The 16,592-nt window shown below is 37.6% G+C and overlaps 1 protein-coding gene across 10 annotated transcripts in view; it reads left to right on the top strand.

Annotated features, from left to right (window-relative positions):
- The window catches only part of RUFY2 (RUN and FYVE domain containing 2), an 82,890-nt gene that overhangs the window by 27,782 nt on the left and 38,516 nt on the right, over window positions 1–16,592 (top strand). For 9 of the 10 annotated variants that reach the window (XR_003437912.1, XM_027130102.1, XM_027130096.1 and 6 more), the window contains 5 exons: window positions 715–882; window positions 2,854–2,951; window positions 5,378–5,497; window positions 13,678–13,807; window positions 14,115–14,209. Coding sequence is in view for 9 of the 10 variants with exons in the window: in XM_027130102.1 (XP_026985903.1) it covers window positions 715–882; window positions 2,854–2,951; window positions 5,378–5,497; window positions 13,678–13,807; window positions 14,115–14,209 (611 nt within the window). In the remaining variant the exon portion in view is untranslated. Of the gene's footprint in view, window positions 1–714; window positions 883–2,853; window positions 2,952–5,334; window positions 5,498–13,677; window positions 13,808–14,114; window positions 14,210–16,592 lie in introns of those variants that run through there. The other variant, XM_027130104.1, reaches the window with a different exon arrangement.

Here is a 16,592-nt window from a genome sequence, read left to right on the forward strand (position 1 = left end):
TTTAAAATCCCATTGTGTCAGTGTTTTTTAAACAGTGTTTTTAAACTATGTTACAGTCTGTGTTTGTGAAATGAGTATATTGTGACCAGCATTACAAAAAATAGAATGATGTATTCAGATATCAATATTCAAATAGTAAAGTCATATTTAAAATTAACTTATTTTTTAACCTTCCTAAATTATGAAATACTGACAGAAAAATACAAATATGTAGCTTGATGGATTATAACATAAATACCTGTGTAACCAACCCAGGTCAAGAAGAGAGTATTGCCAGCCTTTCCATCCCTTTTGCTCTTTGTCTTTAATGTTAGGATCCTTCTGATGTAAAATTCTTGAAGAGAAGAAATTAAAACTGTTTGTGAAATGGGATTTTTGATTTATCTTTGGCCTTTACTGATATGGACTATTTCATTTCTTTGTTTAAGGAAAATTAATACTGAGTTTATGAGGCATAAGAATACATAATTCTCTAGCCATTAAAATAGTGATAATTAATACAATGTGGAAAATGCTTTCATTTAACAAAACGTGCATTTGAAAATGCTTAGAATGTTCTTATAGGGCCTAGTTGATTCCCTATAGTGGGGCTTATAACTCAAAAGGAGTAGTCTGCATAATAAATAGTAACTGTTTTTTGTTGTCATTACTTGTTGTGTATCTGACTTTGACATCCTGAAGCAGTGTGTGAATTGAGGCTGTATTGAATTGCAGGATGTGGAGAATGAGCTCGCGGTACAAGTTAGTATGAAACATGAGATTGAACTTGCCATGAAGTTGTTGGAGAAAGATATCCATGAGAAACAAGATACTCTGATAGGCCTTCGACAACAACTAGAGGAAGTTAAAGCAATTAACATAGAGATGTATCAAAAGTTGCAGGTAAGGAATGTTCTTAAATTCTTGGAACTTCTTGTTATATAAATTGAAAATGAGGGACTTCCCTGGTGGTCTAGTGGTAAAGAATCCACCTTCCAATGCAGGGGATGCGGTTCCGTCCCTGGTCGGGGACTAGGTTCCCACATGCAGTGGGGCAGCTAAGCCCTCGCGCCACAAATACTGGACTTAACGCGCCTCAACTAGAGAGCCTGCGTGCTGCAAACTACAGAGCCCATGCACCCTGGAGCCTGCGCATCACAGCTAGAGAAGAGAAAACCTGTACCCCACAACTAGAGAGAAGCCCATGCGCTGCAACGAAAGATCCCGTGTGCCGCAACGAAAGATCCCGTGTGCCACAACTAAGACCTGATGCAGCCAAAAAATAAATAAATAAAAAATAAATTGAAAATGAATGTTTGTATGAAAGATTCGGTTTTTAAGAGATGAGCGTTTTTTTTTTTTTTTTTTTGCGGTACGCGGGCCTCCCACTGCTGTGGCCTCTCCCGTTGTGGAGCACAGGCTCTGGACGCGCAGGCTCAGCGGCCATGGCTCACGGGCCCAGCCGCTCCGTGGCATGTGGGATCCTCCCGGACCGGGGCACAAACCCGCGTCCCCCGCACCGGCAGGCGGACCCCCAACCACTGCGCCACCAGGGAAGCCCTATGAGCCCATTTTAATTGTGCCATGTCTGTAGTAAAAGCCAGTGACTTCCTAAATGGAAGCTGAAGAAATGTAGCAATGTCAAAGAACAAACAAAAAAATTACCTGAGTTTGTTTCTTAATGCTGACAGATTAACAGATGAAGCTTAAATCTTTTGGGAAAATTCAGTCAAAATGTGCAAGACATTTTTGTAAACTTCTTTACACAGTATAGTCCTAAGAGATTTAATTTTGATTGAAAGCTTTACTGTAATTGTTACAAATTTTCTAATAAAGTGACATTGCTGTTAAGTAGACTTGTTGCCAAAAGCCCTTTACAATTTAATTTGAAAAAATAGCATATTTTACACGAGTTTATTCTGTCATCTTCTGAAAATATTGAAGGTTGAGGGTTTTTTTCCTTTATTACTTTTTTTTTTTTTTTTGACCTTGCTGCACAGCTTGTGGGAGCTTAGTTTCCCGACCAGGACTGAACCAGCACCCTCGACAGTGAAAGCTCAGAGTCTTAACTACTGGACCACCAGGGAATTCTCCCTTTATTACATTTTAAATGAAGACTAGTTGTAGTAGTACTGCTTTATATCTAGGAGTATTTTATTTTATTTTTAATTTATTTTTTATTGAAGTATAGTTGATTTACAATGTTGTGTTAATTTCTGCTGTATAGCAAAGTGACTCAGTTATACACACATATACATTCTTTTTTATATTTTTTTCATTATGGTTTATCCCAGGATATTGAACATAGTTCCCTGTGCTATACAGTAGGACCTTGTTGTTTATCCATTCTGTATGTTACATGTTGCATCTACTAACCCCAAACTCCCAGTCTATCCCTCCCCCACTCCCCCTCCCCCTCGGCAGCAACAGGTCTGTTCTCTGTATGTGAGTCTGTTTTTGTCTCGTAGATAGTTTCATTTGTGTCATATTTTATATGCCACATATAAGCGATATAATATGGTATTTCTCTTTCTCTTTCTGACTTACTTCACTTAGTATGATAATCTCTGGTTGCATCCATGTTGCTGCAAATGGCATTCTTTCTTTTTTATGGCTGAGTAGTATTCCATTGTATATATGTACCACATATTCCTTATCCATTCATCTGTTGATGGACATTTAGGTTGTTTCCATGTCTTGGCTATTGTGAATAGTGCTGCTATGAACATAGGGGTGCATCTAGGAGTATTTTAATCAACAAATAAACTCTGCTCATTTCAAAGTAACAATCCCATAGCAAAATGATATACAAAGCTTATAGATATTCAGGTTTAAAAATCAAAACCACTGTAGCTTTTATGTTTTTCTAAATAGGGTTCTGAAGCTGATTTGAAAGAAAAAAATGAAATAATTGCCCGACTAGAAGAAAAAACCAATAAAATTACTGCAGCCATGAGGCAGCTGGAACAAAGGTACAGCATTTCCAGTTTTAGTTTCTTTTTTCCTTTCTTTACCCCCCTTTTCTTTATTCAACTCTGACACCTGCCACAAAGACCATTAGGAAAATTTAGATTAGGAATTTTTTTTAAAGCCCAGCAGAATTTTGCCTTTTTTGTTTTGGTTGTTGCATGGAATCAAGTTGCTTTATATTAGCCTGATTCATTTGAACTTGCCATTTTGTAGATTTTTTAGAAAGGCCTAATATCGGCAGTTTCATTTGGTTCAATGTATTACATAAAACAAATACACAAACAAAAACCTCGAAAAAGTGAAAAACGAACAAAATCCATGGTGGAATTATCCCTGATTGATTTCCATGCATATTGATTGTCATATCCCTTGTCATTCACCATCCCTTTATGTGAAATCAAGCTTTCTGAGTTGGCAGTTTAGTTGTGTTTCTTTGAGCTAGGACCCTCAGCCTAACCCAGGAAATAATTTTGTTTAAATTGAATTGTTTTATATTGGCATTTTTCACTTTTATTGTTGGAAAGTGTAATGTATTTCCATTGACCTGTCATGTTGGTGTCAACATATGTCTTATCATTGCTTTCTTTGAATCTACTTATGAAAAACATAACTATTAATGCTTTATTGACATGAATATTCTTTTATTGACATCCTCTTTCTTCTTTTTTCTTTTTTGTTTTCTTTATCCCCATTTTTACATTTTGGACATCTTTATTACCTTTTTCTGTTTTTGATTTCTGTCCATTCCATTATGAAGTGACAATGATTTGTTAACTCAAACTAGAACAATTGCAATGTCATTGGTGAAATGTGCCAGCAGTGACACTCAGGACCAGTACAAGCTGGTCAAAGATATATCTTTCTGAAAACCACTTGTATTCAAACAGACTAAAAGAGAACCAACAATTTTATAATATATTAAATTGAAAAAGAATTTATGCTATTATGTATTGTGAAAGGGTATTAGGAACCCTGTACACTTATTGATCAGCTGCTGTGGTAATACACTGCCATAAAGCAGAGTGGGTGCACTTGGATTTCCAAAAATTCCTCATACCTTGTGCACAAGGGCTTATTTGAGTATTGACCCTTTGAAGGTCAGAATTTTCGAATGCAGTTTTATCTTTTTAGCTACTTTTTGATGGAAAATATAAAAATTGTTTAATAATAAGTTAATCTTTGGTTTCACAATGTGTTGGCACAGACTTTTTTCCCCATTGGCCCACTCTTTGCCTACTAGCTCCTTTACTGATTTTTTACTATGTTTTAAAATAGTTTATAACCCAGATTGGCCATCATCTTATGCTTTAGCTCCTTGATTTTCCAGTTCCCCTTAGCCCTCTTCTGTGATAGCACAACTTCAAGGCCTACCTCACTCTGACTTTTATTTTCATTTCTGTACCCTTAGAGAAAAGCTTGGGTCTCCCATCTCTCCATCTTAATATTTTAAATTTAAATTTAGAGATAACTTGAATGTTACACTTAACTCTCTTTTTTTGGAAGTGGCCTTTATACTTTTGAAATGTGTGAGGGTTGCGCCATTGGCATGGTTTTAAGGAAGAAAAGAAGAGGTAATTTTTTTGGTTAGTTGAATAGAAATTTCTCTTTTGATCCCCTACAAGGACTTAATGTCCCTTGAATACTTGGGAGATGTTTTCTTATAAAAGTAGTGACGTTAAATCTAAGAAATCCTAGATGGCCATAGGAGGCAGGGAGTGGAGCTAAGCACAGGGAGAAGCAATGACTTACAAATAAAAGCAGAAAAAAAGAAATACACATTTTAAGCTAATTTTAAAAATTCAGTGATGAGGAACAAAAATGATCTCTAGAGAATGTTGCCAACTAGTAATAAATTCTTTTGAATCTTAAAACACATATACACACACAAAAAAAACATTGGCATAATTTAGTAAATGTATAAAGATTCTATAGGGAAGACTTGGCTGTCATTTGAAGTAATTGCAGGTCTTTGCTCTTGGCCTTGTAGCACACTTGATTCCTAGCATACACATCCTAGCATAATATATAACAATGTGGCTTCTTCACCTAGTGTAGACATAAGTACTATACTTTCATGGTTTTGTAAAAAGGCAGTAACACACGTATTATACTTTGAAAGTTAACACATTATGCTTTACATAAGTGGTAAAGGCTATATTGCTTTGCATTGTTAATTATGAACAAGAAATAAAGCACATTTGAAGATAGTATTCTGGGTATATTATGTGTTATATTGAAAAAAAAATCACAAAACAATTTCTAGACATTGTGTGGCTCTTTCACGTTTGAGTTTGTGAGTTTTCCCCCAAATTTTGTTTTCATTTAGAAATGTTTCTATTTCCCCATTTTTCTTTTATTTGTCTTCTTCACCCTTTTACACCCTAGTTCTAGCCTCAGTTTTACCCAAAGTTGATTTGAATTACACCAGATTGCAGCAAGCAGAGAAGGCGCAAATGGACACTGAAGATGAGGACAAGAAATATCTACAAGAATGCCAGAGTAAATTCGACGGTCTGCAGAAACAAATCTCCCAAAAGGAGAAACAGCTGTGAGTATATTTGGAAATAAATACTTGTATTAACATAATTTCCCCCTCTTCCCCCCCCATTTTTTTGCACATAATGGTAGACAACCTATATTTTTATTTATTTAATGATGCTGGCTAGGTTGTGGAGTTCTCCTTCCAAAAAAGAAAACAGAAAAAAAAAACTAGAAAGCATAATTGTGATAAAACTTATGTTTTTGCTCCCTTTATTGTTTATAGAGTACTTTCAATTGTCTTGCTGTCTTCTTGCTCAAGGAGACTTTTATTCTTTTTGCTGTTGTTCAGCATTAATCTGACAGCCATTATGTTTCTAGATACTGAGTATAATAGGCCTTTGTAACTCAAAGGAGCTTACGTTATGAAAGAAAGTGATATTTTCTGAAAACATTTTTATTAGTACTTCATATGATAGATCTATATATTACCAGCTAGGAAAGATGTCAGTATATGTCACTGAGTTGAAAAAAATAAGTTGCAGACAGTATGCTAAGTATTATCCCATTTTTTATAAAATTAAAACTGTGTATGTGTGTATTTACATATACATAGAAAAGAGTTTAAAGAATACAGATTCTGGAAAATGGTTATCTCAAGGGAGTGATGGTAAATTGACAGGGGTATTTTACTTTTTACTTTATAAACATCAGTATTTTTTCCCCAATAAATATGTATCACTTTGTTATTAAAGAAAACAGCAAAACAACAATAGAAAATAAAGAGTTATATATTGGGTTGGCCAAAAAATTCATTCGTGTTTTTCCATAAGATGTTCCAGAAAACCCCGAACGAACTTTTTGGCCAACCCAATATTATGTTTAACAGATCATTAACAAGATCACATACCATGTATGATGTGTAACTTGCTAAGCTACCTTTAAATCCATTGAGATGTTTTTAAGTTCTTTTCTATTCTTGATGATTTTCTGTCTAGTAGTTCTATCAGTTATCAAGAGAGTATTTGTTGAACTATCCCAACTATAATTGTGGATATGTATATTTCTACTTTTAGTTCTATCAGTTTTTGCTTCTTGTATTCTGAGTTCTGTTGTTTGGTGCCTACACATTTAGGATTGCTGTGTCTTCTTGGTGAATTGACCTTTTTATCATTATATAATGTGCCTTTTGTCTCTGGTAGTTTTATTTGCTCTGAAGTCTATTTTATCTCATATTAACATAGCCACTCCTGCTTTCTTCTGATTAATGTTTTCATGTAGTAAACAAAAGATTAATGTTTACATTTTCTGTCTTTTTAATTTCAGCCTAATGTGTATCATTATATTTGAAGTAAGTTTCCTATAGTGCATGTTTTTTATCCATTCTGCCAATCTCTCTTTTAAGGATGTATTTAGCCTATTTACATTTAGTATAATTGTTGATATGTTAGAGCTTAAATCTGCTGTTTTGTGTATTTTCATTCCTCTATTCGATTTTTCGTGTCTTCTCATGGGTTACTTGAACATTATTTAGAATTCCCTTTTGATTTATCTGTAGTATTTTTTAGTGTATCTCTTTGTATAGATTTTTTAAAGTGTTTACTCTAGACATTGTACCATATATCTGCAACTTTTCACCACTGGTATCAACATTTTACTATATCGGGGGAAGTGTGGAAGCCTTACCTCCACTTAGGTCTTTTTACGTTCTCTTTTTTACAATATAATTTGCTTAAATATTTCCTCTATGTAATATTGAGAACCACATCAGACAATGATATAGTTTCTGCTTCAACCATTAAACATAATTTAGAAAACTCTCTATTGTTCTTTCTTCATTCCTGATGCTCCAAGTTTCCTTCTTTGTGTCTGAAGAACTTCATTTAGCCATTCTTCTAAGGTAGGTCTGTTGGCAACAAATTCCCTTAGTTCTCTTTCATCTGAGAATGTCTTGATTTCACCTTATTTCTGAAGGATATTTTCAGAATATCCTTAAAATTCTGAGTTGACAGTTCTTTTCTTTCAGCATTTGAAAAGTGTTGTGCCATTTTCTTTTGGTCTTCGTAGTTTTTTTTTTTTGCGGTACGCAGGCCTCTCACTGTTGTGGCCTCTCCTGTTGTGGAACACAGGCTCTGGATGCGCAGGCTCAGCGGCCATGGCTCACGGGCCCAGCCGCTCCGCGGCATGTGGGATCTTCCCAGACCGGGGCACGAACCCGTGTCCCCTGCATCGGCAGGCGGACTCTCAACCACTGTGCCACCAGGGAAGCCCTGGTCTTCGTAGTTTCTGATGAAAGGTAGACTGTCATTTGAATCATTGTTCCTGTAGTTACCCTCCAGATTCTTTCTTTGGATTTATCCTTTTTTGCCTTTGGTCAGCTTCTTGGGTCATTAGGCTTATCTTTGCCAAATTTGAAAAAATTTCAGCTATTATTTCTTCAGATATTTTTTTTTTCAGTTCCACCTGCTTTCTCCTCTTCTTCTGGGACTCTGATATCATGAATGTTAGGTCTTTTTTTTTTAGTAGTCCCATAGGACCCTGACACTATATATTTTTTTTTCGGTCAGTTTTCTTTCTGTTGTTCAGATCGGGCAGTCTCTGTTGTTCTGTTTTGAAATTCATTCATTCTTTCCTCATCATCTTCATTCTCCTATTGAGACCATACAGTGAGATTATTTTATTTTTCAGTTCTAAGATTTCCGTTTGACTCTTCTTCCCTTCCAAAATTTCCTTTCTTCCTTTCAAAACTTCCTATTCATGAATTTGTTTCAAGCATATTCTTTTTTTTTCAGAGGAGTTAAAATATAAACTGTATTTTAAATGATACCCAAGAGTCTAAGTCACTATCTGGGCAGGAGAGGGAATTTCCAGGTAGAGGAAATGACATTTTGGGAGTTTTTTGTTTTGTTGTTTTAGTTGAACTATAGGTGATTTACAATATTGTGTTAGTTTCAGGGGTTCAGCAAAGTGATTCAGTTATATGTACATCTATATATTTTTTCAGATTATTTTCCCTTATAGGTTATTATAGGTAATTACAAAATATTGAGTATACTTCCCTGTGCTAGGCAGTGGGACCTGTTGGTTATCTATTTTATATATAGTAGTGTGTATATGTTAATCCCAAACTCCCCCCTTTCCCCTCTGGTAACCGTAAGTTTGTTTTCTATGTCTGTGGCTCTATTTCTGTTTTGTAAATAAGTTCATTTATCTAATTTTTTTTTAGATTCTACATGTAAGTGATATCATATGATATTTGTCTTTCTCTGTGTGACTTACTTCACTTACTATGATAATCTCTAAGTCCGTCTGTGTTGCTGCAAATGGCATTTTATGGCTGATTGATATTCCATTGTATAAATATAACACATCTGTATTTAGTCATCTGTCGATGAACATTTAGGTTGCTTCCATGTCTTGGCTACTGTAAATAGTGCTGCTGTAAATTGGGGTGCATGTATCTTTTCCAATTACTGTTTTCTGCAGGTATATGCCCAGGAGTGGGATTGCAGGATCATATGGTAGCTCTATTTTTAGGTTTTTTTTGTTTTTTTGTTTTTTTTGCGGTACGCGGGCCTCTCACTGTTGTGGCCTCTCCCGTTGCGGAGCACAGGCTCCGGACGCGCAGGCTCAGCGGCCATGGCTCACGGGCCTAGCCACTCTGCGGCATGTGAGATCTTCCCAGACCGGGGCACGAACCCGTGTCCCCTGCATCGGCAGGCGGACTCTCAACCACTGCGCCACCAGGGAAACCCTATTTTTAGTTTTTAAAGGAACCTCCATACTGTTCTCCGTAGTGGTTTTACCAATTTACATACCCACCAACAGTGTAGGAGGGTTCCTCAAGCATATTCTTAGTTGGTCATGGGAACATTTTTATGGTGGCTGCTTTAAAATTCTTATTAGTTAAATCCAACATCTTGAATTATCTGACATGTTGCCATCTGTATTTTTCCTGGGATCTGTTGATTTTTCCTGGGTCTTGGTATGACAGGTATTCTTCAACTGCATTCTGGACATTTTGGGAACTATGTTATGAGACTGCATCTTACTTAAATCTTATGTTTTAGCAGTCCTCTACTGAAACCACACCAGCAGGGGAACGTGGACACTGACTCTTCATACCAAGTGGGGGTAGAAGCCCAGGACCATCCTGGATGGAATGGAGAAGGGTGCCTAACTAGTGGGCAGGGCTTGAAATCTGTGCTTTCCACTCAGTCTCCACTGTGGAGAGGGAGAGTGGTGCCTTGTTACCATCAAGTGGTAGTGGAGTCCATGCTTCCCTCTTGGTCTCTGCTGACACGACCCTGGAGGGGAGTGAGAGAGGTACTTCACCAACCCCAGGCCAGGGTAGAAATCTAGGCTCCCCACTTGGCCTTTGCTGACACTGTGGAGAGGGTGAGAAAAGCCTTGTTACTGATGCATAAGAATAAAGGTCCACGCTCTCCATGTGACTTCCACTAATACCGTAGAGGTGGATGGGGAGAGATACCTCATTACTGCTGGGTGGTGGTAAAAAAGTCCAGGCTCCGCACTTGGCTCTTTCTCTGATACTACAACAGTGGGAATTGGGAGGGATGCCTCATTATTGCCGGGTGAGGGTAGAAACTAGGCTCCCCATTTGGCTTTTGCTGATAGTGGTTGGGGTGGGCATGGTTTTTTCCTCTGGTGTTTTTTTTTTGGAATAGGGCATTTATCGTTGAAAAGGTTTCTATCACGCTAGGCTGCTTCTTCCTAGCTCTTTGGCAGGAGAGAGTAGGCTTTTCTTGGGGCTTTTTTTGTCTGTGCCCATTGCTGTTTGTGGGTTGTGGGCTTCTACATCCAGTCAGAGCTATAAGGAAGGCAAAAAGAAGCCTCAGGGAACTCATCACCATGTTATTCCTTGAATTCTGGCTGGTCTGCTTTCTTCTCTCCCCATTTCAAGATATTCTTATGTTTGTTTATATATAATGTCTAGGGATTTTAACTGTACTTAGTTGGAGGGATAGGTAGAAATGTGTTTACTCCACCTTGTTCAGAACCGAATTAAGTTCCTTTTAAATCTACCACAAAAATAACATTTTGAGAAATTGGTATATAGAATAAGGCTTTAGGCCAGGGGGTATTACCTTGGTTGGAAACTTACATCATTTGTAAATTGTGAAACTAAAACTCACATGCGCCCCCCGCCCCCCCCCCCAAAAAAAAACACCACTCGGCAAACGAACATTTTCTCTTAATTTTAAGACTTTCACAAAAGCACTTTCAGGACTCCCTTGGCAACAGAAATCACAAAGAACATTTAAGTCATCAAGTTTATTAATGGTGCCAAGGGTTTTGTTGTTTAAGTCCCTGTACCCTGCCAAATGGAAAAATGTGAAAAGTAAGACTGGGACACTTTGCCAGTCAATAGAATACAATCTTGAAACTTCACTACTCTGTGTTACTGAATGACTTTTCTAGAGTTTGACAAAAGGGTAGGTAAGACAAGTCTGATATTAATTCTACAGTGATGCCTCTATTTGATCCCTGCCCAAAGAATGACCCAAATAATGCTCCAGGGACCTGGTCCTTCCCTGTAGGGCTAACCTACTCAATAGGTCTTGGGTACAGCTGTGGAGAGAAGATGTTTGTCCCTGCTGAAACTGTGAAAGTAATTTCATTTCTCATTGGGTGCCATTTTGGTAGAGCATAAACATGTTAACAATTTGGAGATCAAGGGGATCCCTCAGAAAAATTGGAACTGTTTCTGTAGAAATAGGCAGTTGGGACTTTGTCCAGGAAAAACAAATTCCATTTTTTCACCTAAAATGGAAATAACTTTTTTTGGTTTCTGATTATGAAAATATTACATGCTGTTGACCAAATGTAAGAAAATATGGAAAAAAGTGAAGAAAATAAAAATGGGATATACCTTTATTTTTCTGGCTGCGCTTGTGGCATGAGGGAACCTTAGTTCCCAACCAGGGATCAAACCCAAGCCCCCTGTAGTGGAAGTGTGGTGTCCTAACCACTGGACCGCCAGGGAGTTCCCTGGATATACCTTTTTCTAGCATTTTGATGAACATTCTTTTTGGGTATGCATACATATTTTTTGCTTTTTATCAATAGAAAGAGGATCATGCTACATGCTCTTTAGTATCTTGTTTATTGTATTTACTACATTATGGACATTGTATCATATCAGTTACTATAGGTCTACACTATCGTATCTCAGTTAACCTAAAGGAATCATTTAGCCTGAAAAATTGTGCTTTATTGTTTGAATTTGCATATCTTTGATTACTAGTAATAGCCTTTTGTATTTCTTTATTTTGTGAATTGCCAGTTCATAGCATCTAGTTTTTCCTCTGTGGTGTTCAGCTTTTTAATATTTATTTATATAAGAAAGAGCTCTTTATGTGTTTATTGTGGGTTTTTCACATACAATGAAAATGTTTTCTAAGTTTATAGTTTTTTTGTGTGTGTTTTTAAAAAATTAATTTATTTTTGGCTGCATTGGGTCTTAGTTGCTGCTCACGGGCTTTCTCTAGTTGTGGCTAGTGGGGGCTACTCCTCTTTGCGGTGCGGGGTCTTCTCATTGCGGTGGCTTCTCTTGTTGCGGAGCACGGGCTATAGGCATGCAGGCTTCAGTAGTTGTGGCTCGTGGGGTCTAGAGCACAGGCTCAGTAGTTGTGGCATACGGGCTTAGTTGCTCCGCAGCATGTGGGATCTTCCCGGACCGGGGCACGAACCCGTGTCCCCTGCATCGACAGGTGGACTCTCAACCACTGCACCACCAGGGAAGCCCCTATAGTTTGTTTGTTTGTTTATTTATTTATATCTTTTTTTTGCGGTACGCGGGCCTCTCACTGTTGTGGCCTCTCCCGTTGCGGAGCACAGGCTCCAGACGCACAGGCTCAGCGGCCATGGCTCACGGGCCCAGCCGCTCCACGGCCCATGGGATCTTCCTGGACCGGGGCACGAACACATGTCCCCTGCATCGGCAGGCGGACTCTCAACCACTGTGCCACCAGGGAAGCCCTATTTTTAAACCTTGTTTATAGTGGTTTTTTTCATTTAGACGTTTTACATTTTTATATAGTTCTATTTTCCCTTTTTTTTTCCCTTTATGGTTTCTGCCCTTCGTGGTCAACATGTGTTTTGACAATATATTTTAAATAACTTAAAAACAAAATTTTTCCTTTGCTTTTTCTCTCAGTTTTTTCTGACTCTGGATGATGCGGCCACTCAACAATGCACTCACTCTGTACTTTGCTTACTTCAGTGTTAGTAGCATATACCTGTCCCTCTGTATCCCTTTTAAATTTGTGGTGAAATGGTATTTTTCAACAATTTGTAAATTCCATTTTGAGGTATCTTGTCTCTTCAACCTTAATTATAAAATCTAAAATTGCTTCACTGAAAATAATTTGGCTGTAGATGGAAATGCTAACTTTATGAGGAAACAAAAGTAATTATATTAACACAAAAATATAATATAATGTAATACGGTGATATTCTCGATATTATGACATAACATTATAATTTAAAATGTATAGTATTAGGAACTATGGCATTATTAGTATACACCTCACCTGTTACAACTACTTATGAGCAATAATTATTGGAATTATTTTGGGGGGTTTCCTAAAATGTAAGAATTTGACTACTTTTGTTTTTCCAGCTAGCACCTGTTGTTTGAATGATGAAATAGAGCTTTCAAATGTGAACTGGCATTTTCAGACAGTGTGAATTTTCCTCTAGTGTCTCCCTGGTCTTAGCTCTGTACTGTAATGGGTCAGCTTCCAACAGTAATCTGCAAAGTAGCACTTGGCACCAGGGCTGATTTTTCTGTTTCTGATGTTGAATTGATTTTGTGGTTGCTGTAATCCTTATATCAGAATAATACTTTTCATTAGTTTGTGGTAAAAATTTTCTCATGGCCCAGAACATGGTTCCATTTCTAAGATATAACCAGTCTTTATAGTATGGTGTGCCCTTCCAGGCATTTTCCATGCTTATACAGCATTTATGTATACAGAGTTAATAAATGACAAATTGTCATTTAGCAGGAGGTTTTTGTGACTGACAAATTAACTGAGACTTTGAGATCTGAAAACCCTGTGCTACTGAACTTGTTTTCTAAAAAATATTTGTGAAAGAAACTACCTGAAGAATTGCATTACAAAGGTGAAAGTAATCAACCAAAGAGATGCTGTTAATGAAGAATACATACAACCGTCATGTGAGAAACAACACTGAACTTCTCTGTATTATTTGTCATTCAAGGGTGCAACTGGAAACCGATCTGAAGATTGAGAAGGAATGGAGGCAAACTTTGCAAGAAGATCTTCAAAAGGAGAAAGACACCTTATCTCATCTTAGAAATGAGACCCAACAAATCCTTAGTCTTAAAAAAGTAAATAATGGTGGTAAAACTTAAAAAATTCTATCTTGATGACAGTTAAGTTATTTAAAAAGAGGATCAAATAATAATTTACTTTTATACCAAGGAAACAGAGTATACTGGTCATCTTTAAAAATATCAGTAAGGAGATTAAATGAATGGAAAATAGCTGATAGTTGATAGAGCAGCTTTTTTTTTTTTTTAGAGCAGCTATTTTTTATGAAAAGCTGAAGGATACATTCCTATCCTTTAATTGTATGTATGCAGTGTCTAGTTTATTTCTTTTAAATTGCATTTTCTGTCTTTTATTGTTTTGAAGGAGTTCCTTCACCTCCAGGATGAAAATCACCAGTTGAAGAAAATATATCACGAACAGGAGCAAGCTCTTCAAGAACTTGGCAACAAACTTAGCGAGTAATTTCTCTTTTTTCCTCCAACTAAGTAGTCATTGACCCTTATTAAGTTATGAGTGTGCCAAACCAAGTAGACAGAAGAGTTTAAATATAAAATAGAAAGATATGAACTATTAAAAACAAAGCCAAACAGCAACTTTAAAGATTAACAAATAAGGGTGTAGATTGGAGAGATTTTTTTAAAAGTTCATTTTAGTAAGTGTTAGCTCTAAACATTTTCCAGTAGATGAAATCTAAGACTCTTGTTTAATTTCTTCCAATCAGAGAATTCAGAAGTTCATTTAATATATTTTTCTCAGAACAAAAGTCAAATTTTCAAAATATATGGAGAGAACTTTTTCAGACTGTTCTGAGAAGGAGCCAGCATTTTGAAAAGTGAATGGTATTTGATGTTGTCTGGAGTTGAGGCTTGACTTCATGCATTGTGGTTGGTTCTGTCACAATGAAGTGTTCCTGGGTTTATATGAAGACAAGAAGGAGAAATGGCGTTCTGTCTTTCTCACATTTTCCTCCTTATTCCACATGGTCTGTGTTTTGGATTAGCTTCATCTTTGTGCCCTGATTGAACATATTGTCAGCTATCTAGGGTAAACTCTGGAGTGTTTAATTTAGTATTGAATGTACCACTGTCACATTAAAAAAAAATAGTGTCATTTTTTTTTAATACAAAAAAGTAAAAGAAAGCCACAATGACCCATAAGCCTATCACCTATATAAATCCCTTTGATGTCTTATATGGTTAGAAAATTCAGAGAGCACCAAAAGGGGACTTCCCTGGCGGTCCAGTGGTTAAGACGCTGCGCTTCCACTGCAGGGCACGTGGGTTCCATCCCTGGTCAGGGAATTAAGATCCCTCATGCCATGCGCAGCGCGGCCAAAAAAAGACAAAGAGCACCAAAAGGTATAAAATAAACAGTTGCCTCCCTCCTCCCAAGTATCAATCCCCAAAATTAGCTAACCTCAGAACAAATCCATATATGAGGATTTCATTATATATATGGATATGATTAGCTATATATATATGTCATATATATCTTTTGTAATCATTAAACTGAATAGAAATCATACTGGAATGGAGACTTAATTGCTAAAGTTGGGATTCCATTAGGAAGTCTTGAGAACGATTACCAAGGGCATAGTAAAGAGTAGTTCCCTGGGACTTCCCTGGTAGTCCAGTGGTTAAGATTCTGTGCTTCCAATGCAGGGGACGCCAGTACGATCCCTGGTCAGGGAACTAATATCCCACATGCTATGAGGCTCAGCCAAGAAAAGAGTAGTTCCCTAAAACCACAAAAGGAAATACCAGCTCTCAAAAAGATAAAGATGTTTTTGTTTCTACAAAGAACAATTTGCATTATGATTTCAATAAGCAAGATTTTTATTCTAATCTGGCATCCATTCATTGATCATTTTGAGCCAGACCAGGTGCTGATTTTCCATGTATTCATCCGACACATACTATGTGCCAGGCACTATTCTAAGTGCTAGGGACTCAACAGTGAACAATCCCCACAACAAAAAATATATTTACATTTATTTAAGATCATAAAGGTTTAATATGAAAACAGGTTAGAATAGTAAAACAAGGAATGTGTATTACTTTTCACCCATCTCCCACTCAATACTAGAGACTTTATAGTTGTATTAAAGGCATGATCACTTAGATGTCCAGATAGCTGAATTCAGAATTTCGTTGTTTTCCTTTTTCCTTTTATTCTGGTTCATTGATTCTCAAATTATAGTTTTTTGTTTGTTTGTTTTTTTGCTGTACGCGGGCCTCTCACGGCCGCAGCCCCTCCCGCTGCGGACGCGCAGGCCCAGCGGCCACAGCCCATGGGCCCGGCCTCTCTGCAGCATGCGGGATCCCCCTGGACCGGGGCACAAACCCGCGTCCCCCGCATCGGCAGGCGGACTCCCAACCACTGCGCCACCAGGGAAGCCCCTCAAGGGTTTTTTTGACTACTAAATTTTTCCCTTGTATACTGACTTCATACCTAATCCCTGTGTAACGGCACTGTATGCATGTTCTTTTGAAGTTTGCTGGTTTGTGTGTGGGAGGGGGGGTAGGATTTTTTTGTTTTTTGTTTTTTTTTTTACTTAAGAATATGAGTTAAAAAAAAAGAATGGGGCTTCCCTGGTGGCGCAGTGGTTGGGAGTCCGCCTGCCTATGCAGGTGACGCGGGTTCGTGCACCGGTCCGGGAAGATCCCACGTGCCACGGAGCGGCTAGGCCCGTGAGCCATGGCCGCTGAGCCTGCGCGTCCGGAGCCTGTGCTCCGCGGCGGGAGGGGCCGCGGCGGTGGGAGGCCCGCGTACCGCACACACACAAAAAAGAAAGAATAAAAAAGAAATTACCAGGACTCTTCCAAATGTAGTATTCTGTAA

The sequence above is a fragment of the Aethalodelphis obliquidens genome, unplaced genomic scaffold, assembly GCF_003676395.1.
Source record: "Aethalodelphis obliquidens isolate GAN/ISIS:26980383/991018 unplaced genomic scaffold, ASM367639v1 scaffold37, whole genome shotgun sequence".
Classification (NCBI taxonomy): domain Eukaryota; kingdom Metazoa; phylum Chordata; class Mammalia; order Artiodactyla; family Delphinidae; genus Aethalodelphis; species Aethalodelphis obliquidens.